The sequence below is a fragment of the Rhinolophus hipposideros genome (genome assembly GCF_964194185.1).
Source record: "Rhinolophus hipposideros genome assembly, chromosome: 18".
Lineage (NCBI taxonomy): Eukaryota > Metazoa > Chordata > Mammalia > Chiroptera > Rhinolophidae > Rhinolophus > Rhinolophus hipposideros.
Window position 1 is genome coordinate 438,286 of NC_138064.1, and position 19,469 is coordinate 457,754.

The window sequence follows — 19,469 nt, forward strand, 5'->3', positions numbered from 1 at the left end:
CTGGGAAACAGCACCAGGCTCTAGCCTAGTCCAAGTGAGGACACTTCTCACCACTTCCAGTCAACGTGGTACCAGAGGTGCTTGCCAGGCGATTAGGCAAGAAAATGTGACAAAAGACATGCAAGTTGTAAAGAGAGAAGTAAAACTATCTCCTTCTGCAGATGACACGAGCTTATATAGAGAGAATTCTAAGGAATCCATTTTAAAAACTATTAGTAAATGAAGTCAGCTAGATTGCAGGATACAAGATCAACATACAAGAATCTATTCAGTATGGAGAATACAGTCAATGTAAAGACTAGGGTGTCAGATGAGCACTGTACTTCTCGGGGCATCACTTCATAGATTATATAAATGTCTGACCACTGCGCTGTACACCTGAAACTAATATAAAATGATACTAAATATCAACTATACATATATGTTCATAGTGTGTATATATATATATATGTAGTGTATATATATATGCACACATACATACAGAGGGTACCAAAAAAATGTATATACATTTTAAGAAAGGAAAAAACTTCAAATCATGCTGATGGGGTGGCTCAGATGGTTGGAGCACTGTACTCCTAACGCCTAGGGTACCGGTTCGATTCCCACATGGGCCAGTGAGCTGAGCCCTCTACAGCTAAGATTGTGAACAACAGCTCTCCATGGAGCTGAGCTGTCCTGAGCTGCCGTGAGCTGCCATGAGAGGCCGACCAAACCACTGGTGACCGACTGGGGGGTGGGGGGGTAGCGCAAGGCTCATAATACCAGCATGGGCCAGGGAACTGTGTCCTTAAGCCTGAGAAACAACGGCTTGAACTGGGGAGGGAGGCAGAAGGGGAAAATAAATAAGTAAATAAAATTATGCTGATGGTAACCACTTGGAGCACCTCTTGTAATTGCAGAAGGCAAACATGACTTGCATTCATCTTTTGTTATCGGTATATATTGAGTATTACAATTTTAATAGTTTTTTCCTTATAATGTGTATTCATTTTTTTGACATCCTCTGTGTGTGTGTGTGTGTGTGTGTGTATATATATATATATATATATATATATATATATATATATACATATACATACATATACATACACACACAGACACATACACGGTGCCAAAAAAAATGTATACGTATTTTAAGAAAGGAAAAAACTTTCCTTTGGACACGGCATGTAAAGTACAGCATAGGGAATATAGTCATTGGTATCGTAACAACTACGTAGTATCAGATGGGTAGTAGACTAGTTGGGATGATCGCTTTGTGAGGTGTATAAATGTCTAATCATTATGTTGTTTTGTCCATGTTTCCCACATGGGCCAGTGGGCTCTCAACCACAAGGTTGCCGGTTTGACTCCCACAAGGGATGGTGGGCTGTGCCCCCTGCAACTAGAAACGGCAACTGGACCTAGAGCTGAGCTGCGCCCTCCACAACTAAGACTGAAAGGATAACAACTTTACTTGGAAAAAAATTCCTGGAAGTACACACTGTTCCCCAATAAAGTATTGTTCCCCTTCCCCAATAAAAAATCTTTAAAAAAATAAATAAAATAATCGATTGTCCTTATATATAGTAGCAATGAAAAAACAAAATGAAATCAAGAAAGATTTCATCTACAATAGCATCAAAAGTAATAAAATGCTTATGAATAAGGTTAACAAAAGTGCAAAACTTATACATGGAAAACTATAATCTATTGTTGAAAAAAATTAAAGAACACCTAAATAAATGGGAAGACATCCCATGTTCTTAATATCATTGAGATGGCATCACTTTCAAATTAATCTCCAGATTCAACATGATCCCTATCAAAATCCCAGGGTGGTTTTTTTTTGCAGAAATTGACAAGCTGATCCTAAAGGTCATATGGAAATTCAAGGGACTCAGACTATCCGAAACAATCTTGGAAAAAGGAAAACAGAGTAAGAGGATGCACACTTCCCAGTTTCAAAACTTACTACAAAGTTACAGTGATTGGCATAGGACAGACGTGTAGATCAAGGAGTAAAACTGAGTCCAGAAATAAACCATGTTATATTCTGATGAAGTGATTTTCGACAAAGCTATGTAGTCTTGTCTTGAAATGATACTGGGACAACTGGATATGCATATGAAAAATAACAAAATTGAACCCATAGCTTACACTGTACATACAAAAATCAACTCATTGAATCAAAGACCTAAATCTAAGTGCTAAAATTACAAAACTGTTAGAAGAAAACACAGGGATAAATCTTTGTGACCCTTGATTAGGCAATAGTTTCTTACATATGACATGAAAAGCATAAGTAACAAATGATCATATATATGAATCGGACTTCATAAAAGTTAAAGATTTTGTGAGTCAGAGACACCATTAAAAAAATGAGGATGGCCGGATGGCTCAGTTGGTTAGAGCGCGAGCTCTGAACAACAAGGTTGCTGGTTCAATTCCCACATGGGATGATGGGCTGTGTCCCCTGCAACTAAGATTGAAAACGGCGACTGGACTTGGAGCTGAGCTGCGCCCTCCACAACTAGATTGAAGGACAACTTGACTTGGAGCTGATGGGACCTGGAGAAAGACACTGTTCCTCAATATCCCCCAATAAAAATTTTTTAAATTTTTTTTAATAAAAAGAAGTGAAAAGACAACCCACAGAATTAGAGGAAATATTTACAAATCATATATCTGATAAGAGACTTGTGTGTGGAATATGTAAAGAATTCCTACAACCAAATAATAAAAACACAACTAACTCCATTAAAATACACAAACAGCTGACAGACACAAGAAAAGACACTCAACATCATTAGCGCCAGGAGTAAAGTGCAAGTCAGAACCACCATGAGACAGATCACACTCACTACACAACTATAATGAAGACACAGGATGTGGAGATGTTGGAAGCCTCTTGCACTGTTGGTGGGAGTGTGAAATGCTGCAGCCGCTGTGGAAAATGGGGTGGAGGTGCCTCAAAGGTTTAATATCGAGTTATGTTGTGACCCAGCAAGTACGCTGTTAGGTACAGACCCAGAGGCATGAAAACATGCTGGCACAGAAACTTGCACGTGAACATTCACAGCAGCCAAGAAGTGGAAATAAACCAAATGTCCATCACCTGATGGTTGTTAAAACATATATTCTGCCTGCTGTGAAATATTACTCGGCCGTGGAAAAGGAATGAAGCACTGACACCTGCTGCAACATGGAGGGACCTTGAAAAGATGAGTGAAGGCAACTAGATATAAAAGGCCATATACTGTCTGATTTCAGACACAGGAAATGTCCAAAGTCGGCAAATGCATGGGGACAGAAAGGAGATGAGTGTTTCCGGGGGCTGGGGTGGGGGTCGGGGGGTGACTGCTGATGCCTGTGTCATTTCTAGGAGAGGTGAAAATGTTCTCAAGATGGTTGTGGTGGCAGTTACACAGCTCTGAATACACACACCACCACTGAACGGTACACTTCATACAGGTGAATTGTGTGGAACGTCAATTGTACCTCAATTACGATGTTACTGAGAACAAAGAGAGAGCCAGCAGGGCTGGCTGTGCAGAGAAGAATCTGCAGGAGCTGCCATCTTGTGGGGTGGGAGGCTCCATTTTGGACATGTGGAGATTGGTATCAGAAAGAGAAGTGGACCTGTCAGGTCAGCCAGGTTCAGGGGGTGAGGGAGGCAGGTACTGCGTGAGAGTCCTTTTCACATAGACAGAGCTAAGAGCCACACGAGCCACTGCAGAGACAGTGTGGGAGACAGGACGGCCCCCAGGACTGAGCCTGGGGTGGCAGCTTCTCTGGGCAGGGAAAGGGAGGACAGCCCCGTGAGAAGGCGCCATTGGTGAGCACAGGCTAAGCAGGGTGTGCGGGGAGGAGGCGGAGGATCAGCGAGTCCAGAGAACGGGGAGGTGGCTCCAGGGAGATGGGACGTCCCAGAAGGGTGGTCTGGTCACCACTTTCAGGTGGAGACGCAGATGGACCTGATGCGGACAGGAGACAGTGGCCCCAGCGAGAACCAGAGGGAACAAGTGCAGGAGTATGTGAGCGTCCCAGGGTGGCCTCAACAGAGGACCACGGACTGCGCAGCTTCAAACAATTGAAACCAAAAATAAAACTATAAAAAAAAATAAAATAAAGTTAGAAGATGAGCTGTAAAAAAAAAAATAAAATAAAATAAAGAACAGAATAAATGACAAACAAAAAAACAAACAAAAAAACAACAACAACAAAAAAAAACAATTGAAACCTGTTCTCTCACAGTCTGGAAGCCAGACGTCCGAAATCGAGGCGTGGGCAGGGCCACGCTCCCTCTGGGGGCTTCAGGGCAGGACCCTTACACGTCCAGCTTCCTGGTCTGGGGCCTGCATCACTCCAGTCTCTGCCTCCTCATCACATCGCTGCCTGTGTGTCTTTCTCAAAGTCCCCAGGCCTCTCCCTGATGCCTTCAGGACCCACCAGGATAGTACAGAATAACCTTCTCCCCTCACTGTTCTTAGCCACATCTTTTTCCATACAGGTGACATTCACAGGCTCTGGGACTAGGACCCAGACATGTCCTTGGGTGCCATCATTGTCCTGGTGCATGGAGCAAAGACTGGAGACAGACAGTGGGGCCGGGCGGGCGGAGGCAGGGCAGGCTGTGATTGGGCGCAGGTGCAGCTTGGCAGGGGGCATGGGTCATGGCATCTGTGGAAGTCCTCCCCTATTACTTCCATTTTCTCAGTATGCCTGGCACACAGCAGGCCCACCATATTTGTTCCATGAATTAATGGTTCTCAAAAGAAACAGAGTATGGAGTTCATTCAGACAGCCTGGAGGGGAGAAATTTCAGCAACATCAAAAATTAATTGTGGGGCATTTGTGGACAGATGAACGGATAAAATATGGTGTGTACATACGATGGAATATTATTTAGCCTTAAAAAGGAAGGAAATCTAACACTTGCTACAACTTGGATGAACCTTGAGAACATAAGCCAGACACAAACGGACAAATACTGAATGATTCCACTTACATGAGCGAGGTCCCTGGAATTGTCAGATTCATAGAGATAGAAAGCAGAGGGTGGTGCGAAGGGCTGGGAGAGGGGCGGGGCGGTCAGTGTTTGATGGGGGCAGGATATTGGCTTTGCAGGATGACCGGAATTCTGTGGATGGATGTGTGATGGCTGCACCAATGTGAGTATGCTTAATGCCACTGAAATGTGCTTAAAAATGGTTGAGGTGGTGAATTTTATGTGTATTTTAACACAAAAAATGGTGGGTAATCACAAGAGAATGTGGTCTTCTTAAATGTGTGGAGCACTGATTCTGAGTGTGACAGTTAGTTATGTCAGTCACAAAGCATCCTGTGAAAGGCATACCCAGTGAACGCCCTAAGCAGGTCGCTCCAGACGCAGGGTGGAGTGTGACCCCCTGGACGCTGTATCAGACGCTCGCGCAGAAGAAGATCGGAGCTCTCGGCTGTCTCGGGCCCAGGCCTCAGCTGACGCGCTGTCAGCCGCACCTGCACCCATCCCACCCACATGGAGCGCTCCAAGCCTCGCCTCCCGACCCTCTCCCCGCCGGCCCGACGCCCGACGCTGTGCACCCCGTCACCGAAGGGCGTCGCACCGGACTCTCTCTTAGCCTTCTTCCTGTTCGCCTCGGGGCGCCTCACCCTGTCGCGTGCAGACCTGGGTGACCCTCCTGTGTGACACCGCTCTCCCGCCACTGCTGGAGACTACGCTCTGGCCCCATCCTCGGTAATGCCCCAGTCGGTAGGACGAGGTCCATGGCTGTTTTCTAACACAGGCTGACGTTGTGGAAGGACACAAATGTGTGTGCGTCTGCTGCTGTGATAGCCGCCTCCCACTCACGACACTAAAGGAGGGCAGGAAACAGTGGAGAATGACTTAAAAGGTAGTAACAGCATTTGGAAGGTGCGAACTGATCAAAGAGAGGCTGCTTCAACCGCGGGAGGTCGAGACCGTTTCTGCGGAGGCGGCTCTGGGAAGCCAAGAGCAGCGAGCAAAGAGACTCGGTAGGTTCCAGTGGTTCCCTGCAAGACCACTCCCAGAAGTCACCCGCTGTCACCCGGTCACCTCGCCCTGCCCTCCCCACCTCGCCCAGGCCCCCTCCCCTCCTCCCGCCCCGCCCCTCTCCCCGCCTCTCCCGACAGGCCCCGCCCCTCGCCGCCGGTCCTGCCCCACCTGGTCCCTCCTCCAGCCCCGGCCGCGCAGGCAGGCCCCGCCTCCTCCGCCCTGGCCCCGCCCCCAACCCCGCCCCAGGGGAGAGCGAGAAGGAAGCGCGGGTGGCTCCGTGGACACTGCGTTCCGAAAGGTGTGGAGGGGGCGGCGGCTCAAGTCGCCCCCGGCCCGCCCGCCCGGCCGCCCGGCCGCCCGCCCGGCCGCTGTCCCGTCGCCGGCGCCGTCCGCCGCCTGGCCCCGGGCCGCTCCGCGGAGCGCCGGCTCGGGGCTCCACTGCTCAGGCCTGGGGGCGGGGCCGCGCGGCGTCATGCATATGCATGAGCGGCGCGGCGGCTCCATTGTGCCCTGGGAGCGGCGGCGGCGCGATGGCGCGGGCGGCGGCGGCCCGGGGGCGGCCGGCGGCGCGCAGGGCGGGCTGAGCGCATGGAGCGGTGCGGGCCGGGGGCCGCGGCGGCGAGGGGCCGGGCGGGGCCGCGCGGAGGTGAGCGGGCCGCGAGCAGGTGCGGGCGGCGGCGCGGCAGGTGCGGCAGGTGCTGGGCGGCAGGTGCGGCGCCTCTGCGGCCCCCGGAGCCGGCCTGCCGCGCGTGCGTCGTGGTCCCGGGCGGCCGGCTCGTGCGCGCGGGCGACCCTCACCTGAGCCTTTGTTGTGGCGGCCGGAAGCCGGCCCGGCGCCCGGGGTGTGCGGGGGCCGCCCGGCCTCGCCGACCCGCCCGGCGGCCGCCACTGCGCGCTGTGCCGCGCTCCCCTCGGGCCGTGCGCGCCCAGCGGCGCGGGGACGGGGCCCGCCGAGGTGCTCTCCGGCCCGGCGACGCTGCCCGTGCCGCCCCAGCCGCGGCCCTGGGCTCACCCCTTGCCACGCGGGGCGCGCTGCGGCCCAGGCAGGAGGCGTCCTGCCCCGGCCCCTGTGACTCGCCCCCCCGGCCCCAGTGCCCCTGCTGCCGTGACCCGCACGCCCACCGTGCCCCACGCCCTCACCCCCGGAGTTGCAGGACACCGGTGTGATGTCTGGGAGGCGTCTGTTATCGCAGAGGTTTCACAGGGACGTGTACAGAACATGTCACTCAGTGCATAAGACGGGATGGGTCGGCTAGGAGAGCACACGCCCCCGACTCGGGCCTGCCACACAGAGGGCCTCCCCGGAAGAAGCTTGAGAGAGGTAACGGGATGAGTGAGGGAATCCTACCCTCCGCCAGTGGGTCCTTGTGGTGGGGACTCGTCACACTCAGGGAATGGCTACACGCTGGACAGGACTCAGGAAAGAGGAAGGTGAGATGGCGGACTACACGTTCAGAGTCACTCCTGAGGGACCGGCAGGACTTCCTGGGGGGACTCCAGGTCGCTGGCTCAGTCACTGGAGGTCAGGCCTCCCCGTGGAGTGTCCACTAGCACCTGTGACCAAGACAGGATCCAGCGCTGGTGACATAAAGGTGGTCACATGCCCTCCCCTCTTCTCAGCCCTAGGCTGGCCACCACGGACCCATTTTACATATAAACTGAGGCTCAGAGTAGCAAACTCTTTAGCCAGCGTCTGAGATGTCCCACACGCAGGGCACTCATGAACGCTCGGTCCCGGGCATTCTAGATGAGCTCCAGCAATGCTGTGCTTTGCAGGTAGTGGGGACAGGACTTGCAGCCACCTTCGTGGCCTTCCCAGTTGACTCGCGTCCCTCTGGAGTAGCCTGCTCATGCTGGAGGCAGTGAATCCTGCCCTGTGAGGAGGAGACGCACTGCCTTCGTGAGGTCAGGTCATGCTGCTCCTGGGTGACCAGGCAGGGGGACGGAGTGGAGGCGGTAAAGGGTGGACCCACATTAGGGGCCGTGTCTTTGGTTGGCATGCAGGAGACTGGAGTGCAGCTGCTCGGAGGTTCTGGAGAAGAGAGGCCTAGGTAGTGAGTTGTCTTTAGTTTTTTCTGCAGGAAGGTGTGACCTGATCCCAGAAAGCCCTGTGGCCTCGTAGACTGACCTAGTGCCAGGGCGGTTCTGCCAAGGGGTCCTGGCTTCCAGCTGGAATTGGTCCAGGCAGGCACGGGCCTGCCCACTCCTTCGCAGGGGCTCCTTCAGGGACTGGTTTGCAGCTCTGCTTCCAGGAAGGAGAAGGGAGGAGGATCTGTGCTCAAAGCCCACCTCTCCCTGCCTGAGGGGACCTGCAGGGTACCTGGGGAGTGCAGGTCTTCTCAGGGAGGAGAGCAGACCTAGTTCAGGAGCTGTGCAGACAGGAAATCACCACCCCCACGGAGTAAGCTCTGGGGGAACTGGAAATGTCTGTGGTCTGGTCCACAGCAGAGAGGCCTGGGGGCGGAATTCCCCAGACTCACGTGGTGTAGGGGCCACCTGCACCTGCCCTGTCTCCTCCCAGCCGTCCTTGAGGTTCTGGTGCTGGCCCGGAATGGAAGAGCTCTGCCCTGGGAGTCAGCCTCCTGCTCGTCCCTGCCTGGCCAAACCAGCCAGCTCCGAGGTGGGAAGGGAGTGTCATGGGCATCTCTGGAGAGAGCGGGCTGATGGTGCTGGTGGTTTTTTAACTCAGTTTTTATTTGTGAGAATTCTAGATTCATGCATGGGCAGTTACAAGAAATAACACCCGGTGTGTTCTTTGCCTGGGTCTCCCGCGGTAACATCTTGCAAAACTGTAGTACAGTGTCACAGCAGGATGCCTGGGGATGAGGCGACAGGACAGATAATTCTTTCCTGCCCATTCCCCGTCAACCCCTGTCAACCACTGTCTGTTCTCCATTTCTATAATTTCTTCACTTTAGGAATGTTACATAAAGGGAATCGTACAGTGTGTAGCCTTTGGGTACTGGCTTTTTCCACGTAGCATGTTTCTCTGGAGAGTCCCTCAGGCTGACGCCTGCACCAGCTCACTTTTTTTATGCTTTAGGCCACGTGTGCTCCACACTTGGGTGACCTTGACCCCTGGAGGACATGTGGGTTCCCATGTCCTCCAGGCAGTTAGGAGTACAACTGCCATGAACATTCACGTAGAAATGAACATGTTTACAGTCCTTGAAGATGAATGTTCAAGAGTGAGTTGCTGGGCAAGAGGCAGCCACAGGCTCAGGTTTAGAAGCAGCGCTGACTTTTCCAGAGGGGCTGCACCGTCTCACTCCCACCCACAGTGCGGGAGGGATCCAGTGTCCCTGCTTCGTACCTCACCCCCTCGGGTAGGTGTGCAGTGATGTCGCACATGGTTTTCATGTCCATTTCCGCATGGCCCGCGATGCTGAGTGGCATCTCCTGGGCTCGTCTGCCACCTGCACGACCTCCTTGGTGAAATGTCTCTTCATGTCCTTTGCCCATTTCCTAACTGGACTTTTTTTTAGTATACATTCCAGATACCAGTCTTGTCAGGAACGTGGTTTGCAAATATTTCTCCCAGCCTATAGCTTGTTTTTTCATCTTAGTAGTGTCTTTCACGGAGCAAAAGTTTTCAGGTTTTCCTTTTATGGCTTGTGCTTTTGCTGTCCTATCCAAGAACCCTTTCCTTAGCCCTCGCTCCTTAAGAAGTCCGCACCTCCCTGAAGGTTTTCTTGTGTTGTGCTGTGCATTCCTTCTGTGACACATTGCGAGCTGATTTCTGGGAGGCTGAGGTTTAGGTCTTGCCTGTGGCTGGCTGTCCAGCTGCCCCAGCACCACGTGTGGGAATGTCGTCCTTCCCCCAGTGCGGTTTGTACACCTTTGTCAGGAATCAGCTGGGTTTGTTTGGCGTTCTGTGTTCTGTCCGTCACCAACACAGCAGTCTGTTAGCCACCAACACCCTAAGTTCTGAAAACCCTGCATGCTGCTCCAGCCCCCCGCCCCCAGCAGGCCTGAGGAGTTTCTGGCTGTTGACAGGTCTCCACCCACCTCCAGTGTCACCCACCCAGCGTCGGGCAGCGGGTATTGGGGCCGCCAGCCTTCCCCTGTCTGGCTGGGCGATCTTGGCTCTCGGTCCTGTGTCTGCTGGTCCAGGAGCCCCTGAGCCTTCTGGACCAGCACCTGCGCTGTTTCTGGCCTCTGCTCCTGAGTGGGATTCGCACTGGAGTGGGGAAGACTGCGCCTGGGGCCTGACTCCTCTGGGACGTGGTAGGGCCAGCGTGAGGGGGGCAGGCAGCCCATGGCCTCCCTCTCCATCACTCCTAATTGGTCACCTTCCCCCCTCCTGTTCTGGGGGGATGAGCCAGTGAGGGCTACATGCTCCCAAGGCAGAGCCCCCCCACCCCTCCCACCACCACTGTAGCCCTTACCTGCGTGCTTTCAGGACTCTGCAGAGGACAGGATGGTAACCCTGCCTCCCTCGGCTGCCTGTCAGCACTCAGGAATGTGAGCCTTGGGGTTGGGTGGGTGCTGGGGCCATCTTCTTGCTCTTGGGCCTGGGGGAGGCACCAGGAGTGCTGGAGCACATCCCAGGAGGCCTGTCTGTGTGTGAGGCCTTGCAGCCCTAAAAAGTAAAAGGCATGACCCTCAACCCCAAGAGGGACCCCCAGGGGACCTCCTGAGAACCACAGCCAGCACGCCTCTGGTTAGGTCAGGCAGTAGGCGTGGAAGGTGGCCTTGGGAGCCTGCAAGAGCCCCAAGCCTGTCCGTGAAGGGCTGGCTTGTGGTGGTGTCGGTGTTGCTGGCAGCCTGGAAGGCCAGCCAGCCAGCCCAGGAGGAGGAAGGGCCCACACTGGCACACGGGACCCACTTGCATGCGCCGGTCACTGCTGCCATGTCCCTACTGGCCCCTGGCCACGTCCCTGGGTGCTCACTGACCCCCCACACATGGTGCTGTGTGCGTAGCCCTGTCCTGTTGGGAACTCGGGGCAGTGTGCCTTCCTGGCCTCAAAGCCACCTCCTGCTGGCCCCACCCCACGCTCCAGGCCCGTCCTCCTCGCCGGCCTTCACAGGGCTCTAGATGTCCCTGGCTTTTGTGATTATCCAGGTCTTCGTGTGGGAAGTATTTGGGATTCGAAAGCCTGTTTCCAGAGCCATTCTAGGGGCTCCAGAGGGCAGGGCCTGACAGAAAGCATTAATGCTGGCTTTGGGCTGGTTTTGGGGGATGGGTAGACTGGGGTGAGGCAATGGAAGGCTGCCCTGAGTCCCCCTCTCCCCAGGACCCCAGTCTCAGCTGCCCCACCCTCCATCAGTAGAAGCAGAGGAGGGCAGGGCGGGTGTGGGGGCGCAGACAGGGTTCCCATTGCACCTCACTGACGCCATCCTTCTTCCACCATCCTGGCAGCCAGAGCAGCTGAGGCCCACGGCAACTCCCGGGAGGGCTACTTCCTGCCACCCACAGACCTGGCCTTCTGGCTGCTCCCAAGCCAATGAACCCCATGAAACCTGCCCTGCCCCCTGCGCCACATGGGTGAGTGGGGCTCCTGCTGCCCTCCCCTCTCGGGCCACAGTGATGTGGGTGGGGTGGCAGAGCGGACCCCTCTGCTCCCAGCCTTCACGTCTTCCCAGGCCTCGTGATCAGGCCCCCTGCCACCTCTCTCCTTGCAGTGATGGTCCCTTTGCTTATGAGGCCGTGCCTTGGCAACAGACTGCCACTCAGCCCGCAGGATCGCTGTCCGTGGTCACGACCGTGTGGGGAGTGGGCAGCGCGGCACAAAGCCAGGTGAGCCCACACCCAGAAAGCCGCCAGAGCCCAGCACAGGCCTCAGAGGGAAAGCAGTCACAGCTTCCTGGTATCCAGGTCCCTGGAGAGTAGTTCTCCCTCCACACGAGGCTTGGATTCATTGCTGTATTCACCTGGCCTCCACTCCCACCTGTGAGCCGCTTCCCTGCCAGGCCCCTCCCTCTCCCTATGCTCCTGCCCTGTGCCCGCTATCTTACCTGCCAGGCCTCTCCTTTCCAGCACTTAAGAGCCACCTTTTGAAACAAGTTGTTTGCATGGTTCCCTTTGGTGATTCTTGCTTCCTCGCAGGTTTTGGGGAACCCCATGGGCCCTGCAGGGAGCCCCCCAGGCAGCTCCACAATGCCTGGCATGGCGGGCGGCAGCTCGGCCTTGAGCTCCCCTCAGTGCCTGGGACAGCCAGCATTTGGTGAAGGCGGCACCAGCAAGGGCTACGTGCAGCAGGGGGTGTATGGCCGCGGGGGCTTCGCCACCGGGTAAGCGGGACCCCTCACCTGGCAGGTGTGCTGGGGAGCTCAGGGAGGGCCCCTGGGAGCTGTGGCAGTGATCTGGACGTGCTGGCTCCCACAGTCTGGGGAAGGACAGCCTGGGGGAGCACCTCAGAGCAGGGCCACCTTGCCTCCTGCAGGTATGGCGGCCCCGGGGGGCCGGGGGGCCTGGGCCTCCCCTCACACACCGCACGACCCTCCACGGACTTCACTCAAGCGGCGGCTGCTGCTGCCGTGGCTGCCGCCGCTGCTACCGCCACAGCCACCGCCACGGCCACTGTGGCCGCCCTGCAGGAGAAGCAGGGCCAGGAGCTGGGCCAGTACGGAGCGGTGAGGCCACGGGCACTGCGGCCAGCCATGCTCAGGCTGTGGGGGGCAAAAGGGGCGTGGGCGGGCAGGAGCGAGGTGCTGAGGGGCACGCTTCGAGGGCCCCTCTCTTCTCTTCATAGGTGGGGGCTGCACAGCCTTTTAACAGCCAGTTCCTGCAGCATGGAGGCCCTCGGGGGCCCAGCGTCCCCAGCAGCATGAACCCTGCCAGCGTGGGAGGGCTGATGGGCCCTTCTGGCATGAGCTCCGCGGGCATGAGCCCCGCTCGGGTGGCCGGCATGGCACCCTTTTATGCAGGGCAGCGCCTGCCCCAGCATGGGTACCCTGGACCCCCCCAGGCCCAGCCGCTGCCCCGACAGGGGGTCAAGAGAGCCTACTCCAGCGAGGTGAGTGTCGGGTCCTTGCTCTGAGCGCCACCCAGAGCCACTGGGAGGTCCAAGTCTGCATGTGCGAGGACACGCCGGCCAATGGAGGCACTGCTGGCCTGATGCCTGTCCCTCCACGGGCGTTTGCCTCTTTCATATTTCAGGTGTACCCAGGGCAGCAGTACCTGCCAGGAGGCCAGTACGCACCTGGCCCCGGGCCGTCCCCTGCCCCCTCCTCCTATCCTGGTCACAGGCTGTCCCTGTCCACCTCTGGTCCCCCGGGACTGCACTACAAGGTAAGGTAGGGCCAGCTCCTCCAGGGCCTGCGGCCGCCCCCACCAGACACTGGGACACAGACGACCAGGGGCTTCACGGGGGTCCTGAGTAGTGCGGGCGGCTCTGGGAGGGGCCCTCGTCCTGAAGGGACCCTCGGTGAGAGTGCAGCCCTCAGTAGCTTCCCGGTCAGCTGTTCTAACGTGGGGTCACCTTGTTCCGTAGTGGTGATTCTTAAATTATGAAATCACTACATGCTCCCTATGCATTTTGGAAAGCAGAAGCATCAAAAGAAGAAAATAAAGGCCAGGGCACATGTGTGTGGTTGGGCTCCCTGCCCCTCACCCTTTTCTAGGGTCAAGTCCAGGGCCCGGCCGGAGCCCCAGGCACACGCAGCTTTCTCTCCTGCAGCCCACCGAGCAGTTCACCGGGCAGGGCGCCGGCTTCAGCGGGGGGAGCCTCAGCTACAGCCAGCCTGGCCTGAGTGGGGTACGGGAAGCTGGGCACAGGGTGGGAGGCTCCCGGGGTGGGTGTGTGGAGAGGGCGCCCAGGTAAGAGGAAGTATGGGCACCCAGTTGGGCACCCTTTGGCTGCCCCTGCCCACTGCTGTTCTGATCATTCCCAGTGGGTGCTCAGAAACACTCTAGCCCCATCATTCCTCCTTGACTGTTTGCTCGAACCCACAGCCCACCCGCTCCATCCCTGGCTACCCCAGCTCCCCACTGCCAGGGAGCCCCACGCCACCCATGACCCCCGGCAGCGGCGTCCCCTACATGTCTACCAGCCAGGAGGTCAAGTCTCCCTTCCTGCCTGATCTCAAGCCCAGCGTGAGCTCCTTACACCCGTCACCCCCCGGTGAGTGTCACCTGCTCCTGGGGCCCAGAGTCCTGCAGGGAACATGGGGCGGGTCCTTCATCTGCGTGTCTGTCCATGGGCCTCTCTGCAGATGCTGCAGATGTGGGTCTTCTTTAGAAAAATGCCCACGCACACAAAACCGGGGTTGGACTCATGAGCCCTGAAGCCCACTGCTGGTTCAGAAACCCGATAGTTGGGGTCCTAAAACACTAGGTTGAGCACCAGGGTGATGGGAGGTGGCCTGTTGACACCCCCTCGGCTGCCCCACCGAAAGCACCAGAAGCACTTCGTTGTGGGTTGGGGCATGTTCTCAGATCATAATTTAGGGGACACTGAGCCAGGAGATCGTGTTACTGTCAGATGTGTTGGCTGAGCCCAAGGTCCCAGGTGTGGTAGTGCCCTGGACCCAACCTGGTGGCTGCAGCCCCCTTGCCACCGCCCTGCCTGGGGCCCTTTCGAGCTGCCCTGCTTCGGGTGGTGCTGACCGGCAGCCTGCTCCCAGGCGGCAGCCCCTGTGACGAGCTGCGGCTGACCTTCCCCGTGCGGGACGGGGTGGTCCTGGAGCCCTTCCGCCTGCAGCACAACCTGGCCGTCAGCAACCACGCCTTCCAGCTACGCGACTCCGTCTACAAGACGCTGATGCTCAGGTGAGCACGCCCGCCCGCCTGTCACACCCGCCGCGCGCGCACCGCCCCTGAGGTCAGCCTGGCACTTAGCCTCTGGCCTCCCTCTCAGGCCCGACCTGGAGCTGCAGTTCAAGTGCTACCACCACGAGGACCGGCAGATGAACACCAACTGGCCGGCCTCTGTGCAGGTCAGCGTGAACGCCACCCCGCTCACCATCGAGCGAGGGGACAACAAGACCTCCCACAAGCCCCTATACCTGAAGCACGTGTGCCAGCCGGGCCGCAACACCATCCAGATCACCGTCACCGCCTGCTGCTGCGTGAGTGGGCGGCGCCCGAGAAACAGGCGTGGGCCTCTCTCCTGCAGGAGACTCCTGCTCGGTCCGGCCTCTGACCCTTTGAGAAGAGGGACCCAGTTAAAGCCACCCTCGCTGCTTTCTGTTAGGTCTGGTCATTAGATTGACATTCATGTTATCACAGAGAAGCCGAGCTGAGCCGCGGCTCCCCTGGAGGACACTCGTGGAGCCCCGAGTTCTCAGCTGGCCTGGTGCTTGTCAGGTCACCGGATTCCAGCCGGCACCGGGACCCAGAGAGCTGTGCTCAGATGGGCAGCCTGAGGCAGTTCCGGGGGCTTAGGGTCTGGGTCTCACCTGGGACCGAGTGTGCACAGTGTAGACAGCGGTGGGCAGGCTGGGGGCCTTGAGTAATTGTGCCGTGACGGGCCTGGCCCTGCGCCCCACTGACCCATGCGTCCCTTGCAGTCCCACCTGTTTGTGCTGCAGCTGGTGCACCGGCCGGCGGTCCGCTCCGTGCTGCAGGGCCTCCTGAAGAAGCGTCTGCTGCCGGCCGAGCACTGCGTCACCAAGAGTGAGTGGCCGCCGCTCCCTAGGTCCACGGCCCGTGTGGGATCATGCTGTCTCCCCTGGGACAGGTGGCAGCGGTCAGCTCTGGGTGGCCCCTCGGAGCTGTCGCGACCCGGTGGGTGGCCCTGAATTCAAGTCCTTTCCCTGTCAACACCAGTAAAACGGAACTTCAGCAGCGGCACCATCCCCGGGCCCAATGGAGAGGACGGCGTGGAGCAGACGGCCATCAAAGTGTCCCTCAAGTGCCCCGTCACCTTCCGCAGGATCCAGCTCCCTGCCCGCGGCCACGACTGTCGCCACATACAGGTGGGTGGCACCACAGGCTTTGCCAGAATGGCCTCTGTCTAACTGTCTTTAGCAGCTGACACTCTGAGTACCGCGTGGCAGGCAAGTGAGGGGTTACCTGGCTCCCCTGCTGGCTCTACCTGCTGCCCCCTCAGGCTGGGCTTCTCTTTATTCTAAGAATGGCAGCCTCGCTGCACTCACGAGGCCGTGGCCTTGACGGGCGTTGAGAACGTGGGTGCTGTGTGCTGCACCCCACGAGCATCACACAGGTTCCGTTTATGGAGCAGCGTGCACCAGTCACCCAGGTGGCCCCGAAGCGTGCACACGGCTCTGTGCCCCGCCCCTCCTGTCCGCACAGCTGCCCAGTCTTGCCTTGGCCCCACGGTGTTCCAGTCCCAGTGAGGGCTGCATAGCTATCCTGTCTCAGGCGACTGGGACAACGGCATAGTGAGAGCCTGGTGCCCCTGGCTTCTCAGACACGCAGGAAAGGAGCCCTGCGTCTGGAAGCACAGCTGGGTGGCAGGGTGTGGCCAGGTTGCCCAAGGCCAGTGTGAGAAATGGTGTCCCCTCCACAGTGCTTCGACCTGGAGTCCTACCTGCAGCTCAACTGTGAGCGGGGGACCTGGAGGTGCCCCGTGTGCAAGTGAGTGTCTCAGGGACAGTCCCCACGCGGGCGCTGGGGGTAGTGGCACAGCCGCAGAGGCTGTCAGCTGGAGGGGGCGGGCACAGCACACACTAGGGCGGTGCAGCTCAGGGCCCAGACCTCACACAGCATCTCCACGCAGATCCCCTTACACCAGTGACCTCCCGCTGGGCGGCCTCGTGCAGGGTGGCGGGTCTGGGAAGTGGCAGGCCTGTACCCGGGTGAGGTTGGGCCAGGCCGTGAGCCGTACCCTCTGCTTTCTACAGCAAGCCTGCGCTGCTCGAGGGCCTGGAGGTGGACCAGTACATGCTGGGCGTGCTTGTGTACATCCAGAAGTAAGCCTTCCCTCCGCTTCCCAGCGTCTGTGCTCGCAGCGGGCGGCCCGGGCGGTGGGAAGGTGGGGCGGCCCGGTGCCAGGCTGCTGACAGAATCCGCCTCCCACCCGGCCGGCATCCCACGGACACGTGGCATGTGCATTTGAGAGCAAGGTCTGCCCAGAAACTGCCCTGGGACCGGGAGGCAGCAGGGTGGGCGGTGACCGCCCTCTGCCCCTGCGCAGCTCCGACTGCGAGGAGATCACCATCGACCCCACGTGCAGCTGGAAGCCAGTGCCTGTGAAGCCTGACGTGCACGTCAAGGAGGAGGCGGATGGGCCAGCGCTGAAGCGCTGCCGCAGCGTGAGCCCCGCCCACGCGCTCGTGCCCAGCGTGATGGACATGATCGCAGCGCTGGGTCCGGGGTCCGCCCCCTTCACTCCCTTGCAGTCCACCTCGGCCCCGGCCCCCAGCGACTACCCCAGCCAGGGTGAGTGCAGCGTCTAGGAACTGGCCCCATCTGATCCCAGGAAGGTATAGCGGGTCCTACTTCTGTCCCCTCACGGCTTGTGCGCGTTGTCAGCTGGCCAGTTCCCCCAGCAGCAATGAGAAAAAGGGCCCTTTTCTGAGTAGTGACTAACGTGAAATCCAGTGTCACCTGTGGGTGAGTGCAGCGGTCCCGTCCCGCCCTTGCGCGGCCAGCCTGCCCTCCTCGGGGCCCCATCTAGGACCTGGCTCTCCTCTCTCAGGTTCCAGCTTCCTGGGACCCAGGACCTTCCCTGACGCCTTCCCACCCACCACAGCTAGCACCCCAACCCTTTCCGAGTTCACCACCGGGCCACCCATCTCCTACCAGTCCGACATTCCCAGCAGCCTGCTGACGCCAGAGAAATCTGCTTCCTGCCTCCCAGGCCAGGTCAGTGCCAGGCTTAAGGGTGGGGGTGAGGGGGGTGGGAGGGTGAAGGTGCGATTCCCCCAGGGAGCCCTGGGCCATTTTACCAGAACTTTCTCTCCTTAGATGGCATCAGCGGGTCACCTGGACCTGGCCCACAACCCAGGGCCACCCGGGCTGCACACCCCCAACCTTGGAGGCCCCCCAGGGCCCCAGCTGCACCATCCGAACCCTCCCCCAGCATCCCGGCAGCCCCTGGGCCCGGTGAGCTCAGGCCCGGTTGGCGAGCTGGCCTTCAATGCTGCCACAGGCGTGATGGGCCCCCACCTGTCTGGGGCAGCGGAGGCCCCAGAACCAGCCCTGGACGTGAGTACCAGGCCGCCTGCCATGGATCCTGGCGGGGGTGGGGGAAGGGGAGGGGGCTGCTTTTCTGTACTCTCTGGGTCCACATGTTCCATAAAAGGGAGAACACTGACACCTCAGTGACTTCCAGACCAAGGGAGAGCTCTGGGGACCTGGATGCCATGTTGGCATGTGCAGAGCCCCCAAGAAGAGTGGGCTCACAGCTGACGATACCAGCTTTAGGGTCTGATGTCACCTGTCCAACTCAGGTGTGAAGTCAGTGCGTAAAAGACAGGTGACGGCCCTCGACCATAATAGACGAAACTCACTGAAGTTAAACATGAACTTTTCTGCCTAAAGCAGAAAATACTAGGGACTGAGGTCCCACCTTCTACATTGCCCTGTTGACACGCTGGGGTCCTTACAGTCTTGTGCTTCCCGTGTACCAGGAGCCCACTTGAGCTGAGCGCTGCGTGTCCCATGTTGACCTTGGGCATCTTGGCATGAGTGATTCCTGGTCACAGAGCTGCCTCTGCAGGGAGAGCTCCCCCTGCAGACTGAGGGGCTCAGGCGCCAGGCCTGTGGGGAGAAGGGGCGCTCCACATCCCAACCCAACCCTGGATCTGGCTGGGACGTGGGGGCAGGGTGGCCCCACGGGGTGAGGCAGGTCCAAGGCCGGTTTCCTTCATCGTCCTCAGCTGCTCCCAGAACTGACCAACCCTGATGAGCTGCTGTCCTACCTGGGCCCACCTGACCTCCCTGCGAACAGCAACGATGACCTGCTGTCTCTCTTCGAGAACAACTGACCCTGCCCAGCCCCATGGCACACCTGGAGCCGCTTGTCCTACGCTGGCTGGGACTGGACCTGGGCAGCTGCCCTGCCCTCGCCCAGCTGGCGGCTGCGAGGGGTTTTCGGGAGACCACCTCCAGCCCACCCTAGCCCATCCGCGGCGCCGGCCCCGCCCTCGTCCACGCCCCGCCCCTTCTGGGCCGGGCCACGCCTCCACCGCCGTTGACCTTGCAGTTACCTTCACCTGAATCCTCACGTCCTGCGCCTCAGAGCCCGGCCCGCCCTGCGGACCCCTAGAACCTCCGTGTGTCCAGATGACCCCAAAACCCTTGCGGCCTCCCTGGGTCCCCCTTTCCCCTGGCTGCGGGCGATGCCTGAGGTGCAGCACGCAGCTGGGAGCGGATGCCGTGGGCGGTGGTCCCGCGGGCGCCCCCCAACCGGGTGCCCTTATAAACGTGCAGTCAGCCCTGCAGCGATTTTAAAGCCTCGTCCGGTGTTCCCACCCACCCACCCCGTGCCACCCCTGGTGGGCAACGCCCCGCCTGCCCCCTCCATTAAAGGATTCCCCACGGTGGCCGCCCGGTCCTCCTTGAGCGCCGCCCTGCCCCCTTGCCCGCACCCGGGCCAGCCCCGCCCTCGGTACATTGCCT

At 58.3% G+C, this 19,469-nt stretch overlaps 1 protein-coding gene across 10 annotated transcripts; it reads left to right on the top strand.

Annotated features, from left to right (window-relative positions):
* Window positions 1–5,697: 5,697 nt before the first annotated feature.
* ZMIZ2 (zinc finger MIZ-type containing 2) lies at window positions 5,698–19,393 on the top strand. Of its 10 annotated transcripts, XM_081079238.1 has the most exons (20): window positions 6,692–7,319; window positions 7,775–7,903; window positions 11,361–11,486; window positions 11,624–11,738; window positions 12,048–12,232; window positions 12,385–12,574; window positions 12,694–12,957; window positions 13,101–13,232; window positions 13,621–13,698; window positions 13,896–14,064; window positions 14,567–14,711; window positions 14,800–15,010; window positions 15,452–15,557; window positions 15,711–15,859; window positions 16,414–16,481; window positions 16,748–16,816; window positions 17,041–17,285; window positions 17,545–17,711; window positions 17,814–18,053; window positions 18,728–19,393. In XM_081079238.1, the coding sequence occupies exons 3-20, from the start codon at window positions 11,446–11,448 to the stop codon at window positions 18,833–18,835; spliced, it is 2,682 nt and encodes an 893-aa protein (XP_080935364.1). In that variant the 5' UTR covers window positions 6,692–7,319; window positions 7,775–7,903; window positions 11,361–11,445; the 3' UTR covers window positions 18,836–19,393. The 10 variants fall into 10 exon arrangements, with proteins under 10 accessions (XP_080935367.1, XP_080935365.1, XP_080935368.1 ...); XM_081079241.1 differs by lacking the exons at window positions 6,692–7,319; window positions 7,775–7,903 and adding an exon at window positions 5,698–5,997; XM_081079239.1 differs by lacking the exons at window positions 6,692–7,319; window positions 7,775–7,903 and adding an exon at window positions 6,523–6,644.
* Window positions 19,394–19,469: the final 76 nt, after the last annotated feature.